The sequence below is a fragment of the Zymoseptoria tritici genome, chromosome 5, assembly GCF_000219625.1.
Source record: "Zymoseptoria tritici IPO323 chromosome 5, whole genome shotgun sequence".
NCBI classification, from domain to species: Eukaryota; Fungi; Ascomycota; class Dothideomycetes; order Mycosphaerellales; family Mycosphaerellaceae; genus Zymoseptoria; species Zymoseptoria tritici.
Genome location: NC_018214.1, coordinates 893,237 through 915,094, shown reverse-complemented (window position 1 = coordinate 915,094; position 21,858 = coordinate 893,237). Strand labels below are relative to the sequence as shown.

Sequence of the window (21,858 nt, the reverse complement as noted above, 5' to 3'; positions counted from 1 at the left end):
CGAGATCGATGATTCAGGGCATTCCTTTCAAGCATTCTACTACGGTCGGAACCTGGCAAGAGATACCAAAGCCACTTTCGTGTCTCCAACAGATCCTTCAAGACTACGCCGGGCTCTTTCTTCACTTCATACCACTTGCAGTAAATACAATCACCTCGAATCGGGATCCGAATTTTCCTGACCCTTCACCGCTGCGAGACGTATACATCCCACCGGACGCCCTGATGAACCGTTTCTCCTGCGTCCTCGCGACCTCAAGCAACGACAACGTACACTGTGGTGATCGCGGATGATGCCACGACGAGCCCGCTCCCAATGGTACGTCTAAGTCCGTCCTTCTTCCAGCCCGCTGTACAACCCTTGGTCATTAGTTCATGTCCGCCGGTCCCTGTTGCTATCTCAGAGATGCTCTCGGTTCGATTAAGATGGTGGAATATGCTGGATCAAAGCACGACGTGAAGGTTTGAGATAGATACGGTCTACAGAGAGTGACGAAACTGTACAATCCTCAACGTCCTCCTCCTCATCCTCAAACCTCATCCTCAACGCCAGAACATCACAATTTCTTCAAACAGCAATCGTGGGAAGAGCGGCAATGCTCAGAGAAGTCGTAGCAATCGTGGGAAGGGCGATGCTCGGCAACAAGGTAGCAGTAGGGAGCTGAGCACTGAAGGGAAGCTGAATGTGGACACCAGCATCGAAAGTGCCCGTGGCGATGAGGTTCTTGACGCTCGAGTAGCGCACGCAGATCTCGCTGCTAGATTCGTAGGCGAAGCCGGCGCAACCGTCGAGTGCTGTGCAAGTCTGGCCACAGCGCTCGAAGGATGGGTTCGTCAAGGAGTTGGAGTCGATCACGGTGCCCACAATTTCGAAGCCACACGCGAGGTCGAAGTTTTGGCCGTTGAAAGAAGTGGTGGAGCCACGGCGCAAGAGATCAGCGCACGAGGAGAGGAATACGGATGGAGTCGCAGGGGCGGAGGCGGAGCTCAGAGTCAGGGCGGGAAGGCTGATCGTAGGGGTAGTGATTGTAGGTGCCGTGAAAGCCGGGAGACTAGGAGTGGTGAAAGCCGGAAGAGTGAAAGTCGGGAGATTAGTGGTGGTGAAGTCGACCTTGGAGGTAGTGAAGGTCGGAGCTGAGAAAGCGGGCAGGCTTGGGGTGGTAAAGGCTGATGCAGAGAAGGCTGGAATGCTCGGAGTAGAGAAGGCCGGAATGCTTGGAGTAGAGAAGGCCGGGAATTTAGGAGTAGTAAAAGTTGGAGCGGTTGGTGTGGAGAAAGCTGGGACGCTTGGAGTGGAGAAGGCCGGAATGGTTGGGTTAGAGAACGTCGGGAGCTTGGGTGTAGTGAAAGCTGGAGCGCTTGGTGTGGAGAAAGCTGGAAGGCTTGGTGTGGAAAAGGCCGGGAGTTCGACACCGCTCGTGGTAAAGGTCGGGAGACTTGGAGCAGAGAAGGAGGGCAGTCTGATGCTGCTCGTGGTGAACGTGGGGAGGGCCGGGAGGCTTGGAGCCGAGAACGACGGCAAGTTGACGCTGCTCGTGGTGAACGTGGGGAGGGCCGGGAGGCTTGGAGCCGAGAACGACGGCAAGTTGACGCTGCTCGTGGTGAACGTGGGGAGGGCCGGGAGGTTTGAAGCCGAGAACGACGGCAAGTTAATACTGCTCGTGGTGAACGTGGGGAGGGCCGGGAGGCTTGGAGCCGAGAACGACGGCAAGTTGACGCTGCTCGAGATAAATGTCGGGAGGCTTGGAGCGGAGAATGACGACAACCTGATGCTAGTGGTGCTCAGAGACGGAGCGCTCGGAGCAGAGAGCGACGGCAGCTTAATGCTGGTGGTGCTAAGAGATGGAAGCTTAGGAGTCGAGAATATCGGGAGGTTAGGGATCGTAAAGGCCGGGAGTGTAGGAGCAGAGAACGGCGGCAGCTTAATGCTAGTGGTGCTGAGAGATGGAAGCTTAGGGGTCGAGAGTGTCGGGGTATCGGGAGTTGTCAAAGCCGGGAGCGTAGGAGTGGTGAAAGTCGGTAACTTGATACTGGTGGTGCTGATGGTCGGCAGCTTAGGGGTCGTGAAAGTTGAGAGCGTGGGCGTAGTGAAAGCCGGCAGCTCAATCGTGGTGGAGCTGAGACCAGGGAGACTCGGAGTACCGATAGCCGGAAGGCTCGTCGTTGGCAATTGGAGGGGAGTGGTCGTCTTGCTGCTGGTGGAGCGAGAGGCAGTGGAAGAGGTCGCAGGAAGCGAAGGAAGTGCAGGAATCAAAGTTCCAGAGCCTCCGCCACCTGGCAAGGGAATACTGCTTCCTGAAGATCCGTCGGTCTTGAGCGTGCACTGGTCCGTAGAAGCGTCGAATGTGAAGGCATTACAAGCGACACGACCCTGGAACGTGGCCTGGCAACGAAGTGTATAAGTCAGCTACGGTCTAGGCAATGAGGATTTGATGCAGAGTAGACCCTGCTAGCATTTCCTTGCAACAGTCTCGGGTTATCGCAGGCCGTGTACACTTTAGTACTTACACAAGCGTTCAAACATCCCTGGAAAGAGCGTTCGGTAGTAGATGCACCCGCGATCGCTACACCGGTGCCCGATACACCGCACTGCAATTGGAAGGCCTGTCCGCTGCTAGTCGTGAATATGCCGGAGGCGCCAGCGGTTATGAGTGTCTCGCAGGAAGCAGCGATAGGAACATCCGCTCGTTTGTTGACGGGCGATGCCTCGACAGCAATGCTGGCGATCGAAAGCGCGACCGCGAACGGGTTGGTGAGATGCATGGTGATGGAGAAGCGAAAATAATGGAGTGACGAGAGTGTTCAGTGTGATGTTCCGTGTCTGCAATGAGAGCCTGTATCGAGAAGACCTCTCCGGTCTTATATCCCCCAGGGCAATTGCGCGGGATAGCATCTTGTGGTCCGATCGACGTGTCTGTTGCACTATGAGACCGGAATATTGAGACAGAAACGTTGACCTCTGCGGCATGTTGCGATATTTCCATCCACCACCGGTGGACCACCGGCCCGGTGAAACGTTCGTAGAGTGTGTTTTCGCTAGTATGACTTCAGTAGGTCCAGGCCATATCCCTGGTCACCAGCAGCTTCGGAGGTTCCCAGCAGCTCGTACACGACTTCGCATTTGGAACTTGCAGCGTAGACTTATACAGTTCTGCCTACCCTTTGAACGAGCCTATGCCTCACGCACTGGAGCACAGTCCGCCCGTCGCAGTCCTCGCAAGCTCGAGCTCCCAAGTACTTACTTGCCTGATCGTCATTGCTCTTCATCTCGCAACGTCACAACCACAGCTCACTTGTTAGCGTCGTCTGTGACCGAATCACAGTCAGGGGGCTCCGTAGGTGCTGGGAAGAAATGGTCGGGCCAGTCATTCTGTCGGCGTGAAGACTCATGGCGGACCTGTCCGGAAATGAGTTCAAGTGGCTCAGGAACGAGTCCGGCAGATGTCGACATGCAGCCGAATGAGTTCCAGAACGGTTCTCCCGGAAGATTCCATACCAGCGATTGGAACGCCTGAAACAGACGACGAGTGTGAAGTCACTTCTGCGGAAGAGTGAGTGTCCGCCGAGGCCTCGAGCTGCGGTCGCAGAAGACGACAGCATTGCAGTTCCCGTTCCATGGCTGCTGGTTAGTCGCCAGCGAGGGAGAGGACCGTCGTGCAGATGTATTGAGTACAGTCGACCTGAAGACGACGGGACAGACTATTGAAGGTTTTCGAAAGAAGAACTAGACGGCCACTACGGCGTTGGACGATGGAGGAGGTTGTGATTGACGTACGGAAGGAGCGGTCCGTCGTGCGATCCACGGTCCGCCATGGGACTTTCCGCTTGGCGGCATGGCTGTTGTCTTCTGAGACAAACATATCACTAAGCCAAGGTACGAAACCAACCTCCACGAATCAAGAAGCCACCGACGACCACGCCAACGGGTGGAGAGCGGAGAGGAGCGATCAAGTCTCAAGCCCAAGAATCCTTCGAACACATCTGCCGACCACCTGGGCAGCAACAAGACCTCGGTCTCTCTGCAGCCATGTCTCGATCCAACAGTGGAAGCGCGAGCATACAACCACAACTTGTCTCGATCAATGGACGCTCAAGAATCTCCTTCGCCATACAACCTCGCCGCGCCGCCATATCGCCGCGGCATCAGCCACCGGGATCACCATCCGCGCCGCCCATGCCAATCGCTCAGGGGTTGACCACTTGCCCGATAGTGACGCTAACGAGCGCGCGTTCAACCAACCCGCTGTCCACGCTGCAGGGATTGCGCCATGCCTGACCAAAAGCGACAGTCGCGACATCTGGACTAGGACGCTGCTGTCCCGACACCCGAACCTACCTTCTCCGGAACGACAGCATGCCGGTGCCACGCTCCTCAACGACCCGTCTGATGCAATGGACGACGTGAGCGGCGTGATATCCGGGTACCGTGCAACGGATGTTGTCTCTCTTTTGGCTGCAGTTTCCAACCAAGGCCATACCACATGGATCCAAGGTATACCACTCACTCTCTCGAGCAGCAAGCCTACGAGCGGGGCAGTCGCAACGATATCCCGTTTCATCCTCAAAGCTTGACTGGTCTTCTCACGCTTCGACAATGTTTTACGCAGACCGCAGACCCTTACTCCTATTCTGCTTCGAAAAAGGGGAGCATACACAAAGCCGCGGCTGTTCAGACTGATATTGTAGCAGAGTCGGATTAGGTCTCCTGGGACAAACTCACCACCGAATTCGCCGTTCTCGCGGTGCCTCGAGACGGACTAGCCGCCATGGGGAGGGCGCCGCTCAAGATCGACACCGACTAGCAGGAGAAGTGCGACGACGTTCAACCACACTTGCGCCGCTTGGACGGCTGTGGTTGGCATCGTTGAACGGGACGGGAGTCCGCTGGCAAAGATGTTTCTACTCATCTGGCGTTATTTTCGTGCTGTCACGGTATGGGACCACGGCACGCCGGTCCCAATGCCTTATTACTCTTCGTCTTCCACTCCCTCGGCCTCCTCTGAAATTGACAACAATGATGATCATCATCATCCTTCACCCCTCTCCTCATTCCGCTCACCGATTCCGCTGCAGCAACACGTTTCGTCGCCCGCTTCGGCGCTCGATCCTATCAGGGTCGCCTTCGATAAGATAGGGCGTCCGGTGCTCAAGATGACTCCAGTTGGCAGCGACTGAGATGTTCTGCCTGTTAACCGCCTTTAAGGCACGCCTGAATTAACTCCGGCGCATGTGATGCCGTGGCCGCATTGGTCAGCCGCAGCAAAGTTGGTCATCTTGCTGACTGCACGACTCTGGAATGTGATCCGGCGAGGTGAGCTTACAGATAAATATGCACAACGTCCACAAGCTATCTCGAAGGCTTCCGGACCCTCCTCTGCACCTTGTACTACATGGCTGTCAGTTTAAAAATGGCCATGACATTTTCCAACCCAGGCGGCATCCTCATGCTCCTTGTAAATCTTGCCTACTCCATCGGCGCATTCTTCTTCGACTACAGCGACACTCACGTCCTCAACCCACGATGGCCTCCACATGCAAAGTTCCACAACGGACAGACCATGTCTTTAGGAGCCATGCAGGCCGCGCTCTCGATCTACCTCATTCTGCGTCCGACTGCGAACAAGACGGAGAAGAGAGATAGTCTGTGGCTCGCGGCGCTGGTTGGGAGTCTGTACTGCGCGGCGGGACTGTCTGCGATTCTGTATCCGGGAACGAAATGGGCGGAGTATGTATCTCCACTTGAGCTGTCTTTCTGTTTTAACACTGACCTGACGATGCAGTCCTGAATTCGCGGCCAATGGTGAGCAGAAGTTCATCTTCGGGGGATGCGTCGTTTTGATATGGGCCGGGTACTGGGTCGAAACGAGGAGGCTGCAGCATGTGAAGGGACACTTGATGAGGTAGCTGGGGCACCATTGATGCCTTCGTCGATCTGATTTCAACCAAGCACATTGATAAGCTGCGTCTCAAACTCGTGCATGTAAGGATCTGCAAGCGCGGTGTCCAGGCCTACCAGTTCTTTCAATCGTGCAACCGCCGCATCATCGCGACCAATGACTTCCGACTCCGCGTTGCTACGATTCCAAGTAAACCGAGCTCGGAGATCCAATGTGTCTGTACATACATAATCGCCGTCAATCACATAAAAGGTGCCAGGACAGCCGAGAGTGTCGAACAAGTCTGCATAATTCCTACGAAGCTCTTCCAGGCTTGACAGCGGGATGGCAATGCGTGGCAATCCTGCGGGGAGCATTGACCTCCCCTCAGACACGTCCGGCCAGCAGAGATATTCGCATGATTCCAGAGAGAAGTGGAAGAGTGCGCTGATTTGGACGAACATGTGTCAGTCTCAGGGTCGAAGGGACGGATGAATAGCCATGGCGACCCCAACGGCTGAGATAGCGGCTTGTTCTTGCGAAGGTACTCCAGTGCAACGTCGTGCGCCTCGTAGTTAACAAGATATAGGGGTACCTCGACTTGAAGTGGCTCAAGCAGATCGGTGTCGTATACTAGTCTGAACTGCTCGAGATGTGGTAGATAGTCATGATTTCCCTCCACGAGCAGCTGCTTCCGCCAGCATCCTTTTTCGTAGTGGAAGGGCGGCTTTCCGACAGGTGGAGGTAGAGCCAGCTCCTAATCAATGTTCGTCGGATAAAGTAATCTTGAACATTTATGCATTTACAACCTTTGCGCACGCCCGCATGCATGTGGGAAGAAGGTGAATTGTGTCGCCATGGCTGAGATAGTTGGACGAAGTCGGCGCTGTTGTGTAGGTCTCTGGTGCATATGCATCCAGGCCAGAAATCATTGGCATGCTCACGGAAGAAGCTTCGTGAAAGGAAGCAAGGGAGGTGCCTAGTCTCAGGCGCACAGACCCTCTTGGCGAGCACTAACCTCTTCGAGCGCCTCGCCTGAGAGGGTCTAAGGGCCTAAGCCGGATTTCTAGGAGATGCAGTGCAGCACGCGACAGCGTAACAATAACGACCTTTTTTAAAAATCCGGCACTATAACTTTGTAGAGCCGAGTCTTGCGATTCGAATAGCGTATCGCATAGAAAATTTAAGTGTATTTTGCGTGCCCTAATAGAGCTCGCATTTTCCTATTTTTCGCCTAACAAATTAGAATTCCGAAGAATTTGCGCAAGCTCTATTACAGCTTTCGTTTAGCGTCGGATTTAAATAATTAATATACCGTTTAAATCGTAAGACTCGGCTCTACAAAGTTACAGTCTCGGATTTTTAATAACTAGTTTTGTTGTTGCGTTGTAGCAATTAGGGCCGAAACGATGCTGCGCTTTATTAAGGTGTAAATTCTATACTAATGCTACGCTCTATCTCCCAAATTCGGCGTTCGGACCCTCAGACCACGAACAGTAGCGCGTGCGAATCCGCGCTAACTGGGCGTGGACTAAGGCACTGAGACTAGGAGGTGCCAACCCGGGCAACAGCGGCCGCTGACATAACGTCGTCGTCCAGCAACAGCGAGGAGAGCGACACTCATTCCCGGTCTCCTCCAATACCTCTATCGAACACACTCCAGTCTCAACATCCCACAATGTCCGCTCGCGGCGGCGCCGGAAACATCCTCGCCGCCTCCCAGCAAAAAGCCCACACATTCACCGACCTCGAAGCCAATGCGCCCTTGTCCGAGCATGTCACCACAGTCCCTTTCGACACGAATCGCGAGTACGCCCACTCTGGACGCGGCGGAGCAGGCAACTACTACAGCCCGAAAGACCTCAGCCAGAAAGGCGAATTCGACGTCAGCGAGCGGAAAGAGAAGGATGAGTCAGTTGCCGTGCCTGGCAGTGCGCCAGTGAAGGTCGGAAGGGGTGGAGCGGGGAATTTCACGTTTGGGAAGAGTGGAGAGGGCGAAGAGGAGAAGAGGCGGAAAGAGGAAGAGGAGAAGGGAAAAGTGGTGGATATTGAGAGGGAGGTTGAAGAGGGCGTTGGCAAGCTGCAGATGCCGGAGAAAGCGAAGCTCGCGGGTGGGGAGAGGGATCTTGTCAACAGCGCTGAGTGAAGACCAGAATGCTGTCTGGCATGACTTCACGCAAGGCGCGAACATGACCACGGAATCGTACAAGCTGCTTGGACGACGACATGCTACAGAAAAGCTTCGATGCTCGTGTAGAGGACACATCCAGGCTCAGTCGCATTGCGAGTCAGCGTTGCTGATGCATTGAGGCATCTTTTCGGGACCGTCGACGGAGGCGGCGCAGAAGTTTACGCTGGCCCTCTGCTTGAGAGCGGTGTAGCCGCCCAGAGTGCTGCGCGAACATGGCTCTCTGGTCAGGGGTGCGACGTTTAGGGACCAGGAACGTACTGGCTCGTTCTGGTTCGCGAATCATCTGCGCACCGGACGATGTGGAGCCGGATGATTCTCACTCACGTTGCTGGGACAATCGCTTGTGTTGTAGATGACCACGCAAGTGCCATGGACGCTCTCGAGTGTTGACACAGCTGTATTACATTAATCTATTGTATGCTGAGTAGTTACAACTTCTCCAGAGCTTGACAACCAATAGTCCCTCGGCGAGGGCTCCGCGAGACACCTCTTGCAAGCCATTGATCCCTAATGTGACAAAAGACTAAAGTTTCCTCATGTTCCGTTGTACTCTGGGCGCTGCTCAATGGGCATCTTAGTCGATCTCATTCTCAGCAACCGCTATGCGCGCTTTGTCTTATCGCGCTTAGCACGAGGTCCGGGCGTGGATATGAGCGGAGCAAGCTGAGCCACGTATTGTGTACGGCCACGGGTCCGCGAGTGTACACGAGGCTTGAGGTGCCCATTGCAACTAGGGAGATAGAGTCGGCAAACTCGAACCATGCTGGCGACCCGTCGTCATTCCAAGCTGCCCACGCGTCGCGGAGAGAGTACGTTTGTAGGGTGGAGCCATCTAGAAAGCAGGAGTCGTGCTCGATTGCAAAGCGAGAGTGGTACTCGTATGCTCTGCTGAGCGAGATCCGGACCTGAGATTCGTGCTGGCGATCGGTCGATTCATGTCCGAGTGACGCGACCGCCAGCGAGCGGACAAACTTTTGAGAAGACTTCGCAAAGGCTTCTAGCGATCCGGAGGATCCAGTACGGAGGAATGCACAGAGCAAAGACTGGAAACTCGGAGCGTGGTCGAAGGCCGACGCTTGAAGCTTGATGGTCAAGTGCTCCAACTTGGTAGGTTTCGATTGCGGTTTCTGCAAGCTGAAGATCTTTGGGCATATCCATTTCATGCGAAGTCGCACAGTCTTGATGTGAGGTATGACCAGCGCTAGCTCATCACACATATGTGCGGTGCTCGTGAAATTTGTACCAAAAGTGTCCAGGGTGAAAGTGTCCAGGTTTTGCGTCAATGGAAGATTTGCCATTAAAATGGACATTGTCGACCCATGCAGGTAGTCGCGTTGAGGATATTTGATAGTCTGAAATGGTGTCTCGCAGACGGCTTCGATGCACAAGGTCTCGAGAGTCTCAAAATTGCGCATGTCCATGCCACGTCCGGCAGAGAGACAGGCGGGCAGTCCCTCGACCACGTCGTAGCTCGCGACCGCCAACACGCTCGAGAATGTCCGTGAGCAGCTCCACGGGAAGGTCCATGAGTGAAGTCATGGTCATATGTCACTCGCGATGTCCACACGCGATGGTGCAAGACGAGATGCCTGTTTCGGTGAGGAATACGAAGAAAGGGAAGAGGAAGCGACAGACTGGTAGAAGATGTAGAATGAGGATCTACGGGCAGTTCGAAGGAAAGGCGAAAATCCTGCCGGTGCATACTTGTCCCATAGATACCTTAGTCTTTCCATATTGAGTGTCGGCGACTCCGTCTTGCGACCCACACAAAATGGTACGGCAGCACAGCTCAGCTCAATTGGGACGCGCACCGTCATGCCACCTGGTGTATGCGATCAGCTTGACTGCACATGTCAAAGAGATGCTCAGTATCGTGACTTGATGCTCACAGGTGTAGGAATATTTCAAGGTGAAGCTCGCTTGTGCCTGCAGATTTCCGAGATAGAGGCGTCGCGTCTGCGGCTCTGCCGAAACGCCCCACTTTGCTTCCAGATCGCTTGGTTTGAGGTTGCAAGTGGCTCCGGTCGGAACGTCACTCCATTGACCATTGTACCTGAACCACTACGACAATTATTGGCATTTTGTTCTGTCACGATAACCTAGAGATCTGGGGAGCGTGGATACAATCGAACATTTCCACCAGGAGAGAACACCCTCACCGCGATGGTCTGCTTATTCCCAACCTCCATAGCCTCAAGGCAGCACTAACAACAATGTACAGTCTCAATCACTCCGTCCATACCTGTCCGCAGTCCGGTCAACACTGACTGCTGCCCTCTCGTTATCAAACTTTGCATCGCAAGCATCCGAAAGACACAATGTCCCCGAAATCGAAGCCAAGACCTCCCCCGAAGTCGTCCTGAATCCCCTCACCGTATCGCGAAACCAGGAAGAGAGAGTACTCGTGGAGCCGTCAGTAAACAGTGTGCGTGTCAGCATACGGATAAAGCAGGCAGATGAGATCGAGCACATTCTCGTGCACAAGTTCACGCGCTTCTTGACACAGCGAGCGGAGGCATTCTTCATATTGAGAAGAAAGCCGGTGCCTGTACGTTGAACGATATGGTTGGATCGAGGACAGCAGGACTGACAGACGAGCAGGGATATGACATCTCTTTCCTCATCACGAACTTCCACACCGAGGAGATGCTGAAGCACAAGCTGGTGGACTTCATCATTCAGTTCATGGAGGAGGTTGACAAGGAGATCTCGGAGATGAAGCTCTTTGTGAGTAGCTCAATCGCGGTGTGGCGTGGGCATACTGGATTAACACCTTCCTCAGTTGAATGCTCGGGCTCGTTTCGTTGCGGAGAGCTTCCTAACGCCGGTAGGTACGCGCCTTTGACGCAGTGTGAGATCGTGCTAACGGCTGGACACAGTTCGATTGATATGTGAGAGTTGCATGATGCCGGACTTGGCTCTTCGCGATCGATGCGCAATTTGTTCGTTCAGCGGTCTTGGCCTCCGAAACCGGAAGCAAAGTCTGGTCCAAGGACTCGAGTCCGTTACTCGATCAGATCATCACGGCCCTATGTCGACAAGGAGCACGATTTCAGTCGTTGCACTTCAGCACGTCTTGTCGGCTCAGACTGGACATACGAGAGCTCAAAATAGTATGTTGCTATGACCTCCTTGACATCTCACCTTCAATCTGCTCTCATCGTGATCTGCTTCAGTTGACATGCGCCGCCTTGTGGCTAACGTTCAGCATTCGTCTACTTCTGGCCGCTGGGGCTATTCTTCGCCGCTAGCCGAAACTAATCGCCCTTAAAGTGTTGATACTTTCCTTTGCAGCCTTTGTGCCCTCCTTGATCAACACCACTACAAGCTACACCTACATTCGCGCGGCCTCTACGTACCACCGATTCGGCGCGCTCACCGACGCGAATTCCCCAACATCAGCTTCAAACGCTGCATGGAGCTTCGTTTGGCACCGACTTCCTTCCGCTGCGCTACCGAATCCGGTCATCTTCTTTACCACCACCGCACGCATCCCAGCACCGACCGACGCATGATACCTCAGGCATAGCGCCGCTGAGAGGGCCATCGTGTTCTGCACCCTCTGCCAAGAGCCGCAAAGAGGTAATGTAAGTACCTGAGTTCCACTGAATGCACTTCACTCCACCACATCCTCTTCCAGCTGGAGTCTTTCATATGACAGGAGGAGAATTTAGAAGCTGGTCTAAGCTTTCGTTCACCTTCGATTGCGCCATCAGATTCACACACTTCAAAGTTCACCACTTTCCCTTTCAACATCTTCCGCTCGACCTCGTTTTGATCTCGACATCCGGAAGCGAGCTTCCAAAGATCAAGCGCACGACTAAACATTGTGTCTGACAGCCTCTGCAAGTCGGTCGTCAAGTCTCCTTGCTGGGTCCTCAGCATCGCAGCATCGCAGAGCTCTGCGCTCGACACCACCATCACCTCTTCGCAGACCCTGAGCGTCAGTGAGCATTCAATTTTATGAGAATTCGCCAAACATGCACACCACCATTTCGAGCTCGCACCAACGCCCAGGAAGAACATCCGACAAACAGAACGAGAGCGAAAACACCGCTGCGCAGGCTCGTGCAAACCACAGCAACGCCCGATCCCGCCCAGAACTTAGCGCAATTGCTCAGCCCTTCCCTCAGTACTCCGCGCAAGACCTTCAGCACACTCATCAGCCGCTAGACTTGCTTGCACCACGCAGTGCCGGCGCTATGTCGTTCGCGCCCTCCGACACCGGTGCTGATGCCGGCGGCAACGACGGCATGGATCAGGAACAGAACTCTAACATCTACCGACCACCACACCGCCGCAGCGAACCAACACCGATGGAGCGCCACGATTCAAGTGCGTCAAGAATGGCCCATGGCTCCGGTAACATGCACAACCAGTATGCGCAGCAAATGTCAGCCACACAGTATGGGCCGCCGTTCGCCAACCCGGCCTCGATTCCACCCGGCTACAACCACTTGACTCACGGCGCTTATCCCGTTCCATACGAGTATACGCCGCAGTTTCCGCGTCACGGCCAAGCGGGCGGGCCTCCACAAGTATTTGATCCGAACACAATGCAGTACGATCATCACATGCAGGGATTTCGGAACTACGCCAATCAGTCATACTTTTTCCCTCAAGGAAATCAGAGCAACTTCAACAACATCAACACGTCAAGCAATCCAGCGAACAACTTCCAAGGATTTGGCGGTCAGCACAACTACCCACAGAGCGCTCAGGCATATGGCTTCTCTCAAAGTGCTACCGGCGCCTCCCCAAACAACGTGGGCTTCACCCAAGAGACGAACGTTCAGCGCGGCATGTATCCTCAAGGACATATGATCCGTCAGGATATCGGTAGCACGCAGTCAAGTACCTCTGCACATGATGCGGGTGCTTCGTCGAGTAGCACCGCGCCTCAAACTCACAATCATGGACACAATACCATTGTGTACGGAGACCGCGCTGCCTCTGTGAACGCTGCGCCTCATACACAACACAGTCAGTCGCGCAACACTGAGTCTGACGGTGCGAGCAGTGGTCTCGGCGCAGGTCTCAAAGATCTTGCCAACTCCCTTCCTCAAACTCCATCTCAAGCACTTGTCCGTACGGACGACGGCAGCAACGTTGGCCATAGAAGCCGGGCAAACACGAATGGCTCGCCGCAGAAGCGTCTGAGAGCGCAGTCTGACAGGAGCAGCGTCACAAACATTCAGCCGTTCAATGCTTCGAGCAATCGGACTGTCGCCGGCATGAGCAATCCCGTACACGCCCACAAGCAATCCCAGTCGATCAGCTCTGGATCTGGACAGATTCAGTCGTTCAACACACCGAACCATCGTAGAGTGTCCGGCATGATCGAACCATCCCACGGTCGCATGCACTCGAACTCGAACAGCGACGGTCCTTACAATCCTATGCCTCGGGACATGCCCAACCATCATCGTATGGGCAGCGCCAATCATCGTGGTAGATACGGCAGCATCTCCCAAGGCGCGGGTTACAATAGCATGCCCGGACCAATTGCCATGCCCACGCAGGCAAATCTCCGTAATGATTCGGTCACTAGTGCTACTGGCACTTCCGGCCTCGGAGCTCATCAGTTGGCTAAGTTGATCATGTCGGGCGCCACGGAAGATCCTTACGACAGCAGCATGAAGAGATACGACACGCCGGAGCGTCAGGCTCCTCCAACGCTTGGCCCAGCACGATTCAACGAGAGCACGATGTTCAGTCAGCCAATGCCTACGCCAGCTAATCGATCCACTCCCCGTTCGAGGAACCAATCCAGCGGAGTCGGTCTTGGTCCAGTGCCTGATGTTCCACCTCCCGACTGGCTTCCTCTTGCGTGGCAAAGTCTGTGCGTTCCGACCATGGAGGAGACTTGGGACTCTCTGCCACTCGGCGAGTTGTACCGCGAAGTCACGCACAGCATGTGCAGCGTCCTGAGGATCAAGGACATTCCATATACCTGCACTCGTCAGGAGATCGTCGTAAGTGAATTCTTCGGGTTTCGTTCTTTCATATGCTCGAGACTTTACTAACATGCTCACAGGCCTTCATGGGTGGCAAAGCTCAGATCGCTCGTCAGCCAGATGGATCTCCTTGGCATGCGGTTCACATCATCATGGAGCGTGAGACCGGCAAGACCATGGACTGCTTCGTCGAGTTGACTTCAGAAGCCGAGGCGATCTATCAGTGCGATCAATTCCGTCGTCGTGCTGAAGCCGGTCGGCCGCCTCGTGTCGGCGAGCGTGTGGTTCAGGTCGTGCTCAGCTCCCAAGATGAGCTTCTGAGCGAATTGTTTCCCCGCGCGAAACACGTTCGCTGGAATGATGGGTGCCCGATCATCGACACCGAGCCAAAATACTACTACCCATCCATTCAAGCTAGTGGCTTCCAGGGTTTTCTTCACCCGGAGGAGTTCTTCACGATGAACAGACATGCTGAGACCAACGAGCGTGTAAGTCGGCACATTGTTCAAATCTCTGGCATCTCGACTGACTTCATCACAGGCCATCTTTGCTTCAAAGAGCCCAAGCCGTGTGTACGAAACCCTGATCTCCGTCCTCTACAAGTACCCGTGGTACGCTGTCGACTACGTGAGCGTCCGCGAGCGCGATGCCTTGTTCGACTGCATTTATCATCTTCTCAACTGCCTCATGTACGAGCTGTCAAAGGACAAGCAGGACAGGAAGGCATCTCCGCTGGACGTCACACCTGCGTTGTTGCAGGAGCTTGCTTCAGCTATGCTTGTGTGCGTTGGATTCTGCGACAGCCAGAAGTTTATGGTCGTGGAAGCTCTGCACCAGAATGGCTACTCTGGCATCGCGGCTGGCGAAGGTGCCCACCTCCGCCTTGGTGGTCAGCATCAGTACTGCGCATCTTGGCCATTCGTGTCTCTTTGCGTGAAGCCTGGCGTTGCGATGGATCTTCTCGGCGTATGTCTCCCTCCTCTCCCGCTGCACTTTGTCCACACATCGCTGACTTTAAACTAGTACTATGCCCTCATGCTCCGCACGGCCACCATCAATGCCGATCCATCTCAAGCTTCGGAAGACGCAATGCCAATGGGCAACATCGAGATCGACTACGGCGCCGATTACCAACAGTCCTCTCTTGCCACCATCGCGGTTACGGAGTACGACTATCTCAAGAAGGTTCTCAGCAAGTACCTCCAGGATCACCATCAGCAAGTGAACGACCTCGCTGATCATGGCAACATTCTTCCGATCGGCCAGAACGACTCCGCGGAGCAGATGGCTCGAGCCAACATTCAGAGTCAGCAGGGACAGCTATTCGTTCCGACTGGCGCTCACGGTAGTGTGCCACCGAGCCCATTCGTCAGTGAGGATGGGTTCTATTCGCAGGCTGGCTCGGCTTCGACTTTGTAGCGTTGCTGTGAAAGAAGCACTGCGAACAAGCGCTACACATATTTGGATGTGGACGATTTTGGCATACGGAATTGTTCTGACGAACATCACGAAGACTTTGGCTGCGAAGCTCGACGAGGAAATGATTTGGATACTCGAAGGAGCAGTCGTGAGAGCTCCGTTGTAAGATTACAGGGCAGAGCGAAATGATGATCGCAAACGGAGACATGACGAAGAACGAACGATCCACGAAAACAACCAAAAGCGATATCAGGAGGCACAGACTACACTGCCATGCACCACTGCATGACGGGTGCTCAGACGGAGGAGACATTACACACAGGCACACCGGCGAACAAGGGTTGGAAATGATGGGGCTTTGTTGGTGAATTGGCGGCGTTGAACGTTCGATACACTTCGGACAGACGATGCGTTGGTCACCTAGCTTAACTTCGTTGCCTTCTATAAGTTGCTCCTTGGTTGTGCATTCGAATGCTTCGATCCATCCATCTACTGCTTGCTAACTCAAATCGTAAACACCGCCGTCCAAACATCCATAGCCGCAACTCTCTTTCCCTCCAACTTCTTCACAGCCCGCTCCATCTCATCCAATAACGGCGCCTCTTTCCCATTCCTCCTCGTCTCTCTCGCCAAACACACTTCCCACTGCCCATCATCCAACTCCGGACTCTCAATCCAGTGCTCCTTCGCCAACTTCCATCCACCATCCGCCGCGATCCGCTGAATCTCCTCCGGCGTGACAACAAGTCTAACATTCCCATCCGGCAATGGGTTCGGAGCCTGAGCTTTCGCAGCCAGGACATGAGCTTCCGCCGCCGGGTTGGTCGCTCGCATGCCCCATTCCGCGACTACGAGCTTTAGGGAGCCAGAGTTATGGCCATTTCCAAAAGCGCGGAGCTCACGGAGGAGGCTAGAGAGATACTCCTCCGAGGCGAAGTAGAAGATGGAATGAGCCAGTACCACGACATCCGGAGCGGATTGGGAGTCTTTCTGAGAGCGTATATAATCCATAGGATCCTGCTGAATCCAGCGGATTTTGTCGCCGAAATGCTTGGACAGCTGGGCCTGTGCTTGCCCGAGAGTGAAAGGAGAGCCGTAGTCCAGAGGAGCCGGATCGACCGCGTCGACGTGGCCTGCGAAGTGGGCTAGAGGTATGGTCATGTCTCCTTGTCCACATCCGATTTCGAGGATGGAGGCATCCTGAAGGTCTTTGGGCGTGGGAGTGAGGTCTCCGAACCAGGTTTGGAGGAGATTGAGTCTATGCCGGAGCTGCGATGTGTTGGTCGCTTCGTCCTCGCCGGGGTAGAGTGGCCAGAGGCTCTTTACGAGGGCGTCCTGGGACGGTTGGTTCCACGTTTTGGACATGATGTTCGATGGGATTCCGAGTTGTGCCCTTCCGTCATGGAGGCTTTATGGCTTTGTTCTCTTGTGTGTCGGAGGTGAGTCTTCTCGACGGTTCATCGTGAGTCATCTCAAATGCTTGTCCAGATAGGAAGGTAGTAGATCCGTCAATCCTTCGGAAAGCTTGTTAGCCCGGTCATGCCACCTTGATCTTCTGAGGCTGTGTAGACCGCATGGACTGGGACAGTCTCGTGACCTCAGCGAGGGCCTGCAGCATAGCGTGTCGCAGCGGACTTGGGTTGTAGTGTAGCAAGTCAACTTTTAGCAGTCTTCGTGCCCAACGGGACCGGACGTGCCTTAGTCATCACGAAAGAGGCCCGGGCGGACGACATCCAACATCTCGTCAAATATCGCGCTTACAACATCATTATCACATCTTCATCGACCTCCTTGAGTTGAGTACTAAGGAGCCCGAGCTTGCGAGGACAGCGACGGGCGTACGATACCCGAGCGCGTGAGGCATAGGCTCGTTTGAAAGGTTAGCAAAACTATTCTGGCCGCCGGAGGCTCCAGTGCGAAGGTGCACAAGTTGAAGTTTTGGCGGGAAGAAATTGTACTGTCGGATTGTACTGTCCCTAAGTGTTTGGGTAGCGTTGCCTCGAGAAAAAGTACTTCCCTCGTGCAAATTACCTGCCTCGTGCTGAGCACCACATCGCTAAACAGGTCTGAGGCGACAACGCAGATGCATGGCTGGCATGTGAGCGAGGTTGATGCATGTTGAGACACAACATGCTGGCCGCATGTGAATATGCAGAAACTTGTCACGCGCAGGCGTAAACACCGCTTCTGCCGCCTTGTCAAACAACCATGATAACATATGCGGCGCCGTGGACACCTTTTCCAGCATCGCCCTCGAATCGGCCTCGAAACTGACAGTCTGACATATCTACCTCGCAATGCAGAATATACTGACCAGAGTTCTGGCTTTGTGGCAGGTTCCGATCGTCGGCCACGATCATGTAAGTCGTACAGTGGAGTACAAGCCACCTCGTGGGGGCGCGTGATACAGAGCCTTTGCTGACACGTGCAGGGAGCGACCGCGGTTGGATCTGCCAGTTCCTCGTACGAGCCATTTTCGACCCGGAGAATACATCCGGAGTACCACAACCGTCGCCCGCCTCCGAAGAGTCAAGAATGGCAGAATGACCGATACGATCCGTATGTCTGCGAAGCTCTTGGCCACAATGGCTGCTGGGCACCATCAGAACCTGGTGGCGGGCCGCCCTATATGGGTCCGAAGAGCTGGCCCAAGCGATCTAAAGAATGCATTGTCCCCTCAAAAGACGATCCCACGCACGACGATGCTCCCGCTGTCATCAAGGCGTTCCAGGATTGTTGCCATGATGGCCATATCATCTTCGAGAACAAGACATACCACATCGGCTCTGTCATGAACACCACGGGTCTCAAGGATGTCGATATTGAAGTCCGGGGACTCCTGAAATGGTCGACGAACATAGACTACTGGCTCGCTCATTCCATGCCGATCGGATTCCAGAATCAGACATCCGCGTGGTAAGTTCTTCCAGCGTTGAAGGCCTGTGGCAGAGGTCTGTGATCGATTTTATTGTCCAAGCATCGCTGACCCATACGCCCTTCAATCCAGGCATCTCGGTGGTGAGGACATCCACTTCTACGGCCATGGCCATGGTACACTCGACGGCAACGGCCAAGTTTGGTACGATTTTGCCAAAGGAGTCAGCAACATCCACGGGAGGCCCCACCAGATCACCATCACGAACACCAAGAACAGCGTCATCGAGGGTTTAAGATTCGTACAGTCTCAGATGTGGACAATGACGGTCGCGCGCTCAGAGAAAGTCCTACTCCAAGACATCTACGTCTCAAGTACCAGCACGGATCCAGCTATTCGCAGTAATGTCAATACCGACGGTTGCGACACAGTTTACACCAACGACATCACCTTCCTGCGCTGGACAATCACCAACGGCGACGACAGCATCTCCATGAAGCAGAATAGTACCAACATCTACATCTCCAACTGTACCTTCTACAACGGTGCTTCTCTTGCGATGGGCAGCATCGGACAATACCCTGGACAAATTGAGATCATCGAGAACATCACCGCCACGGACATCAAGATGATCAATACCGGCTACGCAGGCCGCATCAAGACTTGGGTCGGGAAGAACAAGGGTTTCCCTCCGAACGGCGGCGGAGGTGGACTAGGCCATGCGAAGAACATTACCTTTCGTAATTTTGAGCTCGAGGGCGTTGGAACCGCCTGGCTCATCACGCAGTGTACATTCTACGATGGACCGGAAAACGCCAGAGAGGTACACCAAGAAGCCGAACCGGACTGTACGAACTCCCAATTTGAGGTACGTAATTTCGTCTCCATTGTATCCTGTAAGCGAGACATTTGACTCACTTCATCTCCAGATCTCCGACCTCAACTGGGGCGACACGCACGGCACGATTCGCTCAGAACGCATCGCAGCGCTGCAATGCTCCGCTACGAAGCCCTGCCACAACATCAATATCTTCAACAACAGCTTGACGGCTTTGGATACGAAGAAGCCGGCCGAGACATTTCTCTGCGAACAAGTGAAGGATACGTGTGGGTTCACGTGCACGGAGGAGTGCAATGGAAGGTGTCCCCGTTCTTGATATTGAATATCCATGAAGATGGTGAATTGATGAATAGTGAAATCACCTGGAGACAATGGACATCTCCGTCAATTGGACAAATGCCGTCTTGCTTTCTATTGTGGAATCTGCTACCGGTGACTGAGCCTGGCTGCAAGAGCCTTCGTCGTATGTACTTGTTTGCGCTTGCTTCTCCCTCGCACCACACAGTTCCGTAACTTGACCGTCTTCCAGAAATGTCGCAATTCGTTTATCGATAGCAAGCATATCGGCAAACGACTTGTAAGAAAATATTTACACGCTCGCGGCGCGGAGAATTCTTCGAAAGTCTTCTACCTCACACACCTCTATTATCCACGGCAATGGGAGCGAAGCCAAGCTCCACTACAATGTCTGCACTCCATCGTCGCCTCACAGGAGAGCTCGCAGATCTCCTCGCAAATCCATATCCAGGCATCACCGCCCAACCGAACGCCGACGACATCACCACCTGGACAGCCACCATCTCCGGGCCTGAGCACTCTCCTTACGCAGGCGGCCGCTTCAAGTTGACGATCCACTTCCCTCCCACCTATCCATTCAACCCGCCTGTCGTACGATTCATAACAAAGGTCTACCACCCCAAAATCAACCCAGACACCGGCTCCATCGGGCTCAAAGCTCTCGATGATGAATGGACAGCGATTGTAACGACCGCTGCGGTTCTACTGAGCGTCCAAGCCTTCCTCGCTGCTCCAGTCTTGAGTCAAAATCCACGCAACGCGCTGATGCCGAATATCGCGCAGGAGTTCCAGACGGATCGGGAGAAGTACGTCAAGACCGCGGAGGAGTGGACGGTGAAGTATGCGATGGAGACTTTGGATCCGCAGCCTGTTTCTGCTGGGTCAGGTGCTCGGCCGCTCGGTGAAATGTGACTTTCCCGCGCTGACAAGTGTGCGCCCTGACCGGTGGAGGCGCGAGGTTGGAGATTCGTATGGGTTCCAGATGTGCGAGACTCCAGCCTGTAGATCTACATGCATTGATTACGCCGAGAGTTGCATTAGTCACGAACACCGTATTCGCTTGAACCCATTTCGTAGAGCCGAGAGATGGCTCTGCCCACCGCGAATCCAACATCGGTCTCGCCGGCTCCTCCTGTAGCGAGCGATGCCTCTGCAAGCCCAGTCGCGGACCATTCCGTCTCCCCAATGAATGTCGACATCATGCTCGAACTTGCACCTCCTTCGCCTCTGACTCTCATGCCCGCTGCGAGCTGGTTTCGCACTTTGCTATCGACTGGTACGATATTCGCAAACACTTCGGCGAGAGGTACGGTGGAGTGGCAAATGACTCTCGTTCGCTTCTCATAGGCGAGATCGATCAACGTGATGAATCTTCTCACGCAATCCTTCTCCCCGGAACCGAATTGTCGTAGGCCGGAGAGGAAGATCGTGCTGGTGTTGGAGCACAGGGCGTGGTAGTCCGCGGATCCAAGAAATGCAAGGCAGAATTCGTCGAAAGTGCCGCTGATTAGACTCAGTCTTCGGCCACCGTCCTCGACATCCCGACCAGACGGTACAGCATTGACTTCCACCTTTCGCGATCCATACACCGGCAAAGAAACGCGCTCCAGCGGCTGACCCTCCATCGTCTGCTCCAACCTCTCATCGAAAACCCTCCTATCCGTCAAGAAAGTCTCCACCCTCTTCCCCTCGGCGCCCTCCCTCAGACTGCTCATCCTATAATCTTCCCTCCCTCCAATCTCCCACACTTCACACCTTCTCTGCACCTCCCGAATAAACGGCATCACCACATCGCGATTTAGTCCGTTCTCGTACAACCCATCTGGATGCCGATTACTCGTGCTCACCATCACGCCACCTTCCCTCCAAATCGAACCAAACAGCCGTCCGAGGATCATCGCGTCGGCGATGTCGGTGACTTGGAACTCATCGAAACATAGCACCCGCGATTCCTCGCGGATCGTGCGCCCGATTTTCACGAGAGGGTCGCCAGCGTAACCAGACGCGGAACGAGCGATGTGCAGACGGGAGTGGATCTCCCGCATGAACTCGTGGAAGTGTACGCGGCGACGAGAGATGTGGGAGGGGAGCGTGTCTGAAAAGAGGTCTGCTATGCGAGATTTTCCGGTTCCGACGGTACCGTAAATGTAAAGACCCTTTGGGGTGTGAGAGGGTCTGTTCCCATTCGTGTTGACCAGTTCATCTTGGAGGGAGGCGAGGCGAGTGACGAGGTTTGCTTGGTGAGGGTCGACGCGGAGACGATTGCGTTGGAGGAGAGTCTTGTAGGCGGCTTCCAGGGAGGATTTCGACATCTCATTCTTTCTGTATGGCTCTATGTGTATGTACAATAATGAAAGTGGGACATCTTTAGGCAATGTTGATTGTTGAGACTGAGGTCATCGA

At 54.3% G+C, this 21,858-nt stretch overlaps 9 protein-coding genes across 9 annotated transcripts; 5 read left to right on the top strand and 4 right to left on the bottom strand.

The window, feature by feature from the left end:
- Window positions 1-444: 444 nt before the first annotated feature.
- On the bottom strand, window positions 445-2,804 carry MYCGRDRAFT_109435 (proteoglycan-like protein; the record flags this gene model as incomplete). Its single annotated transcript, XM_003852096.1, has 2 exons — window positions 445-2,273; window positions 2,510-2,804. The coding sequence occupies 2 exons, from the start codon at window positions 2,760-2,762 to the stop codon at window positions 568-570; spliced, it is 1,959 nt and encodes a 652-aa protein (XP_003852144.1).
- A 2,609-nt stretch (window positions 2,805-5,413) lies between these two features.
- Window positions 5,414-5,903, top strand: MYCGRDRAFT_42731 (uncharacterized protein; the record flags this gene model as incomplete). Its single annotated transcript, XM_003852633.1, has 2 exons — window positions 5,414-5,724; window positions 5,780-5,903. 2 exons carry the CDS (start codon window positions 5,414-5,416, stop codon window positions 5,901-5,903), a joined length of 435 nt encoding a protein of 144 aa, XP_003852681.1.
- A 1,637-nt stretch (window positions 5,904-7,540) lies between these two features.
- On the top strand, window positions 7,541-8,199 carry MYCGRDRAFT_104440 (uncharacterized protein; the record flags this gene model as incomplete). Its single annotated transcript, XM_003852634.1, has 1 exon — window positions 7,541-8,199. One exon carries the CDS (start codon window positions 7,554-7,556, stop codon window positions 8,019-8,021), a length of 468 nt encoding a protein of 155 aa, XP_003852682.1.
- A 457-nt stretch (window positions 8,200-8,656) lies between these two features.
- On the bottom strand, window positions 8,657-9,481 carry MYCGRDRAFT_93137 (uncharacterized protein; the record flags this gene model as incomplete). Its single annotated transcript, XM_003852095.1, has 1 exon — window positions 8,657-9,481. One exon carries the CDS (start codon window positions 9,479-9,481, stop codon window positions 8,657-8,659), a length of 825 nt encoding a protein of 274 aa, XP_003852143.1.
- Window positions 9,482-10,157: 676 nt separating this feature from the next.
- MYCGRDRAFT_71957 (actin-related protein 2/3 complex subunit ARC19) lies at window positions 10,158-10,911 on the top strand (the record flags this gene model as incomplete). The annotated part of the gene is made up of 4 exons (XM_003852635.1): window positions 10,158-10,232; window positions 10,288-10,614; window positions 10,668-10,793; window positions 10,849-10,911. 4 exons carry the CDS (start codon window positions 10,230-10,232, stop codon window positions 10,909-10,911), a joined length of 519 nt encoding a protein of 172 aa, XP_003852683.1.
- Window positions 10,912-16,085: 5,174 nt separating this feature from the next.
- Window positions 16,086-17,049, bottom strand: MYCGRDRAFT_104437 (uncharacterized protein; the record flags this gene model as incomplete). The annotated part of the gene is made up of 1 exon (XM_003852094.1): window positions 16,086-17,049. A coding segment is annotated over one exon (720 nt), but the record flags the coding sequence as incomplete, so codon positions are not given.
- A 1,022-nt stretch (window positions 17,050-18,071) lies between these two features.
- MgRGX1 (exo-polygalacturonase) lies at window positions 18,072-19,474 on the top strand (the record flags this gene model as incomplete). Its single annotated transcript, XM_003852636.1, has 3 exons — window positions 18,072-18,358; window positions 18,450-19,185; window positions 19,247-19,474. 3 exons carry the CDS (start codon window positions 18,072-18,074, stop codon window positions 19,472-19,474), a joined length of 1,251 nt encoding a protein of 416 aa, XP_003852684.1.
- Window positions 19,475-19,842: 368 nt separating this feature from the next.
- Window positions 19,843-20,367, top strand: MYCGRDRAFT_41967 (uncharacterized protein; the record flags this gene model as incomplete). The annotated part of the gene is made up of 1 exon (XM_003852637.1): window positions 19,843-20,367. One exon carries the CDS (start codon window positions 19,843-19,845, stop codon window positions 20,365-20,367), a length of 525 nt encoding a protein of 174 aa, XP_003852685.1.
- A 626-nt stretch (window positions 20,368-20,993) lies between these two features.
- Window positions 20,994-21,779, bottom strand: MYCGRDRAFT_104435 (uncharacterized protein; the record flags this gene model as incomplete). Its single annotated transcript, XM_003852093.1, has 1 exon — window positions 20,994-21,779. A coding segment is annotated over one exon (774 nt), but the record flags the coding sequence as incomplete, so codon positions are not given.
- Between the last annotated feature and the right edge of the window lie 79 nt (window positions 21,780-21,858).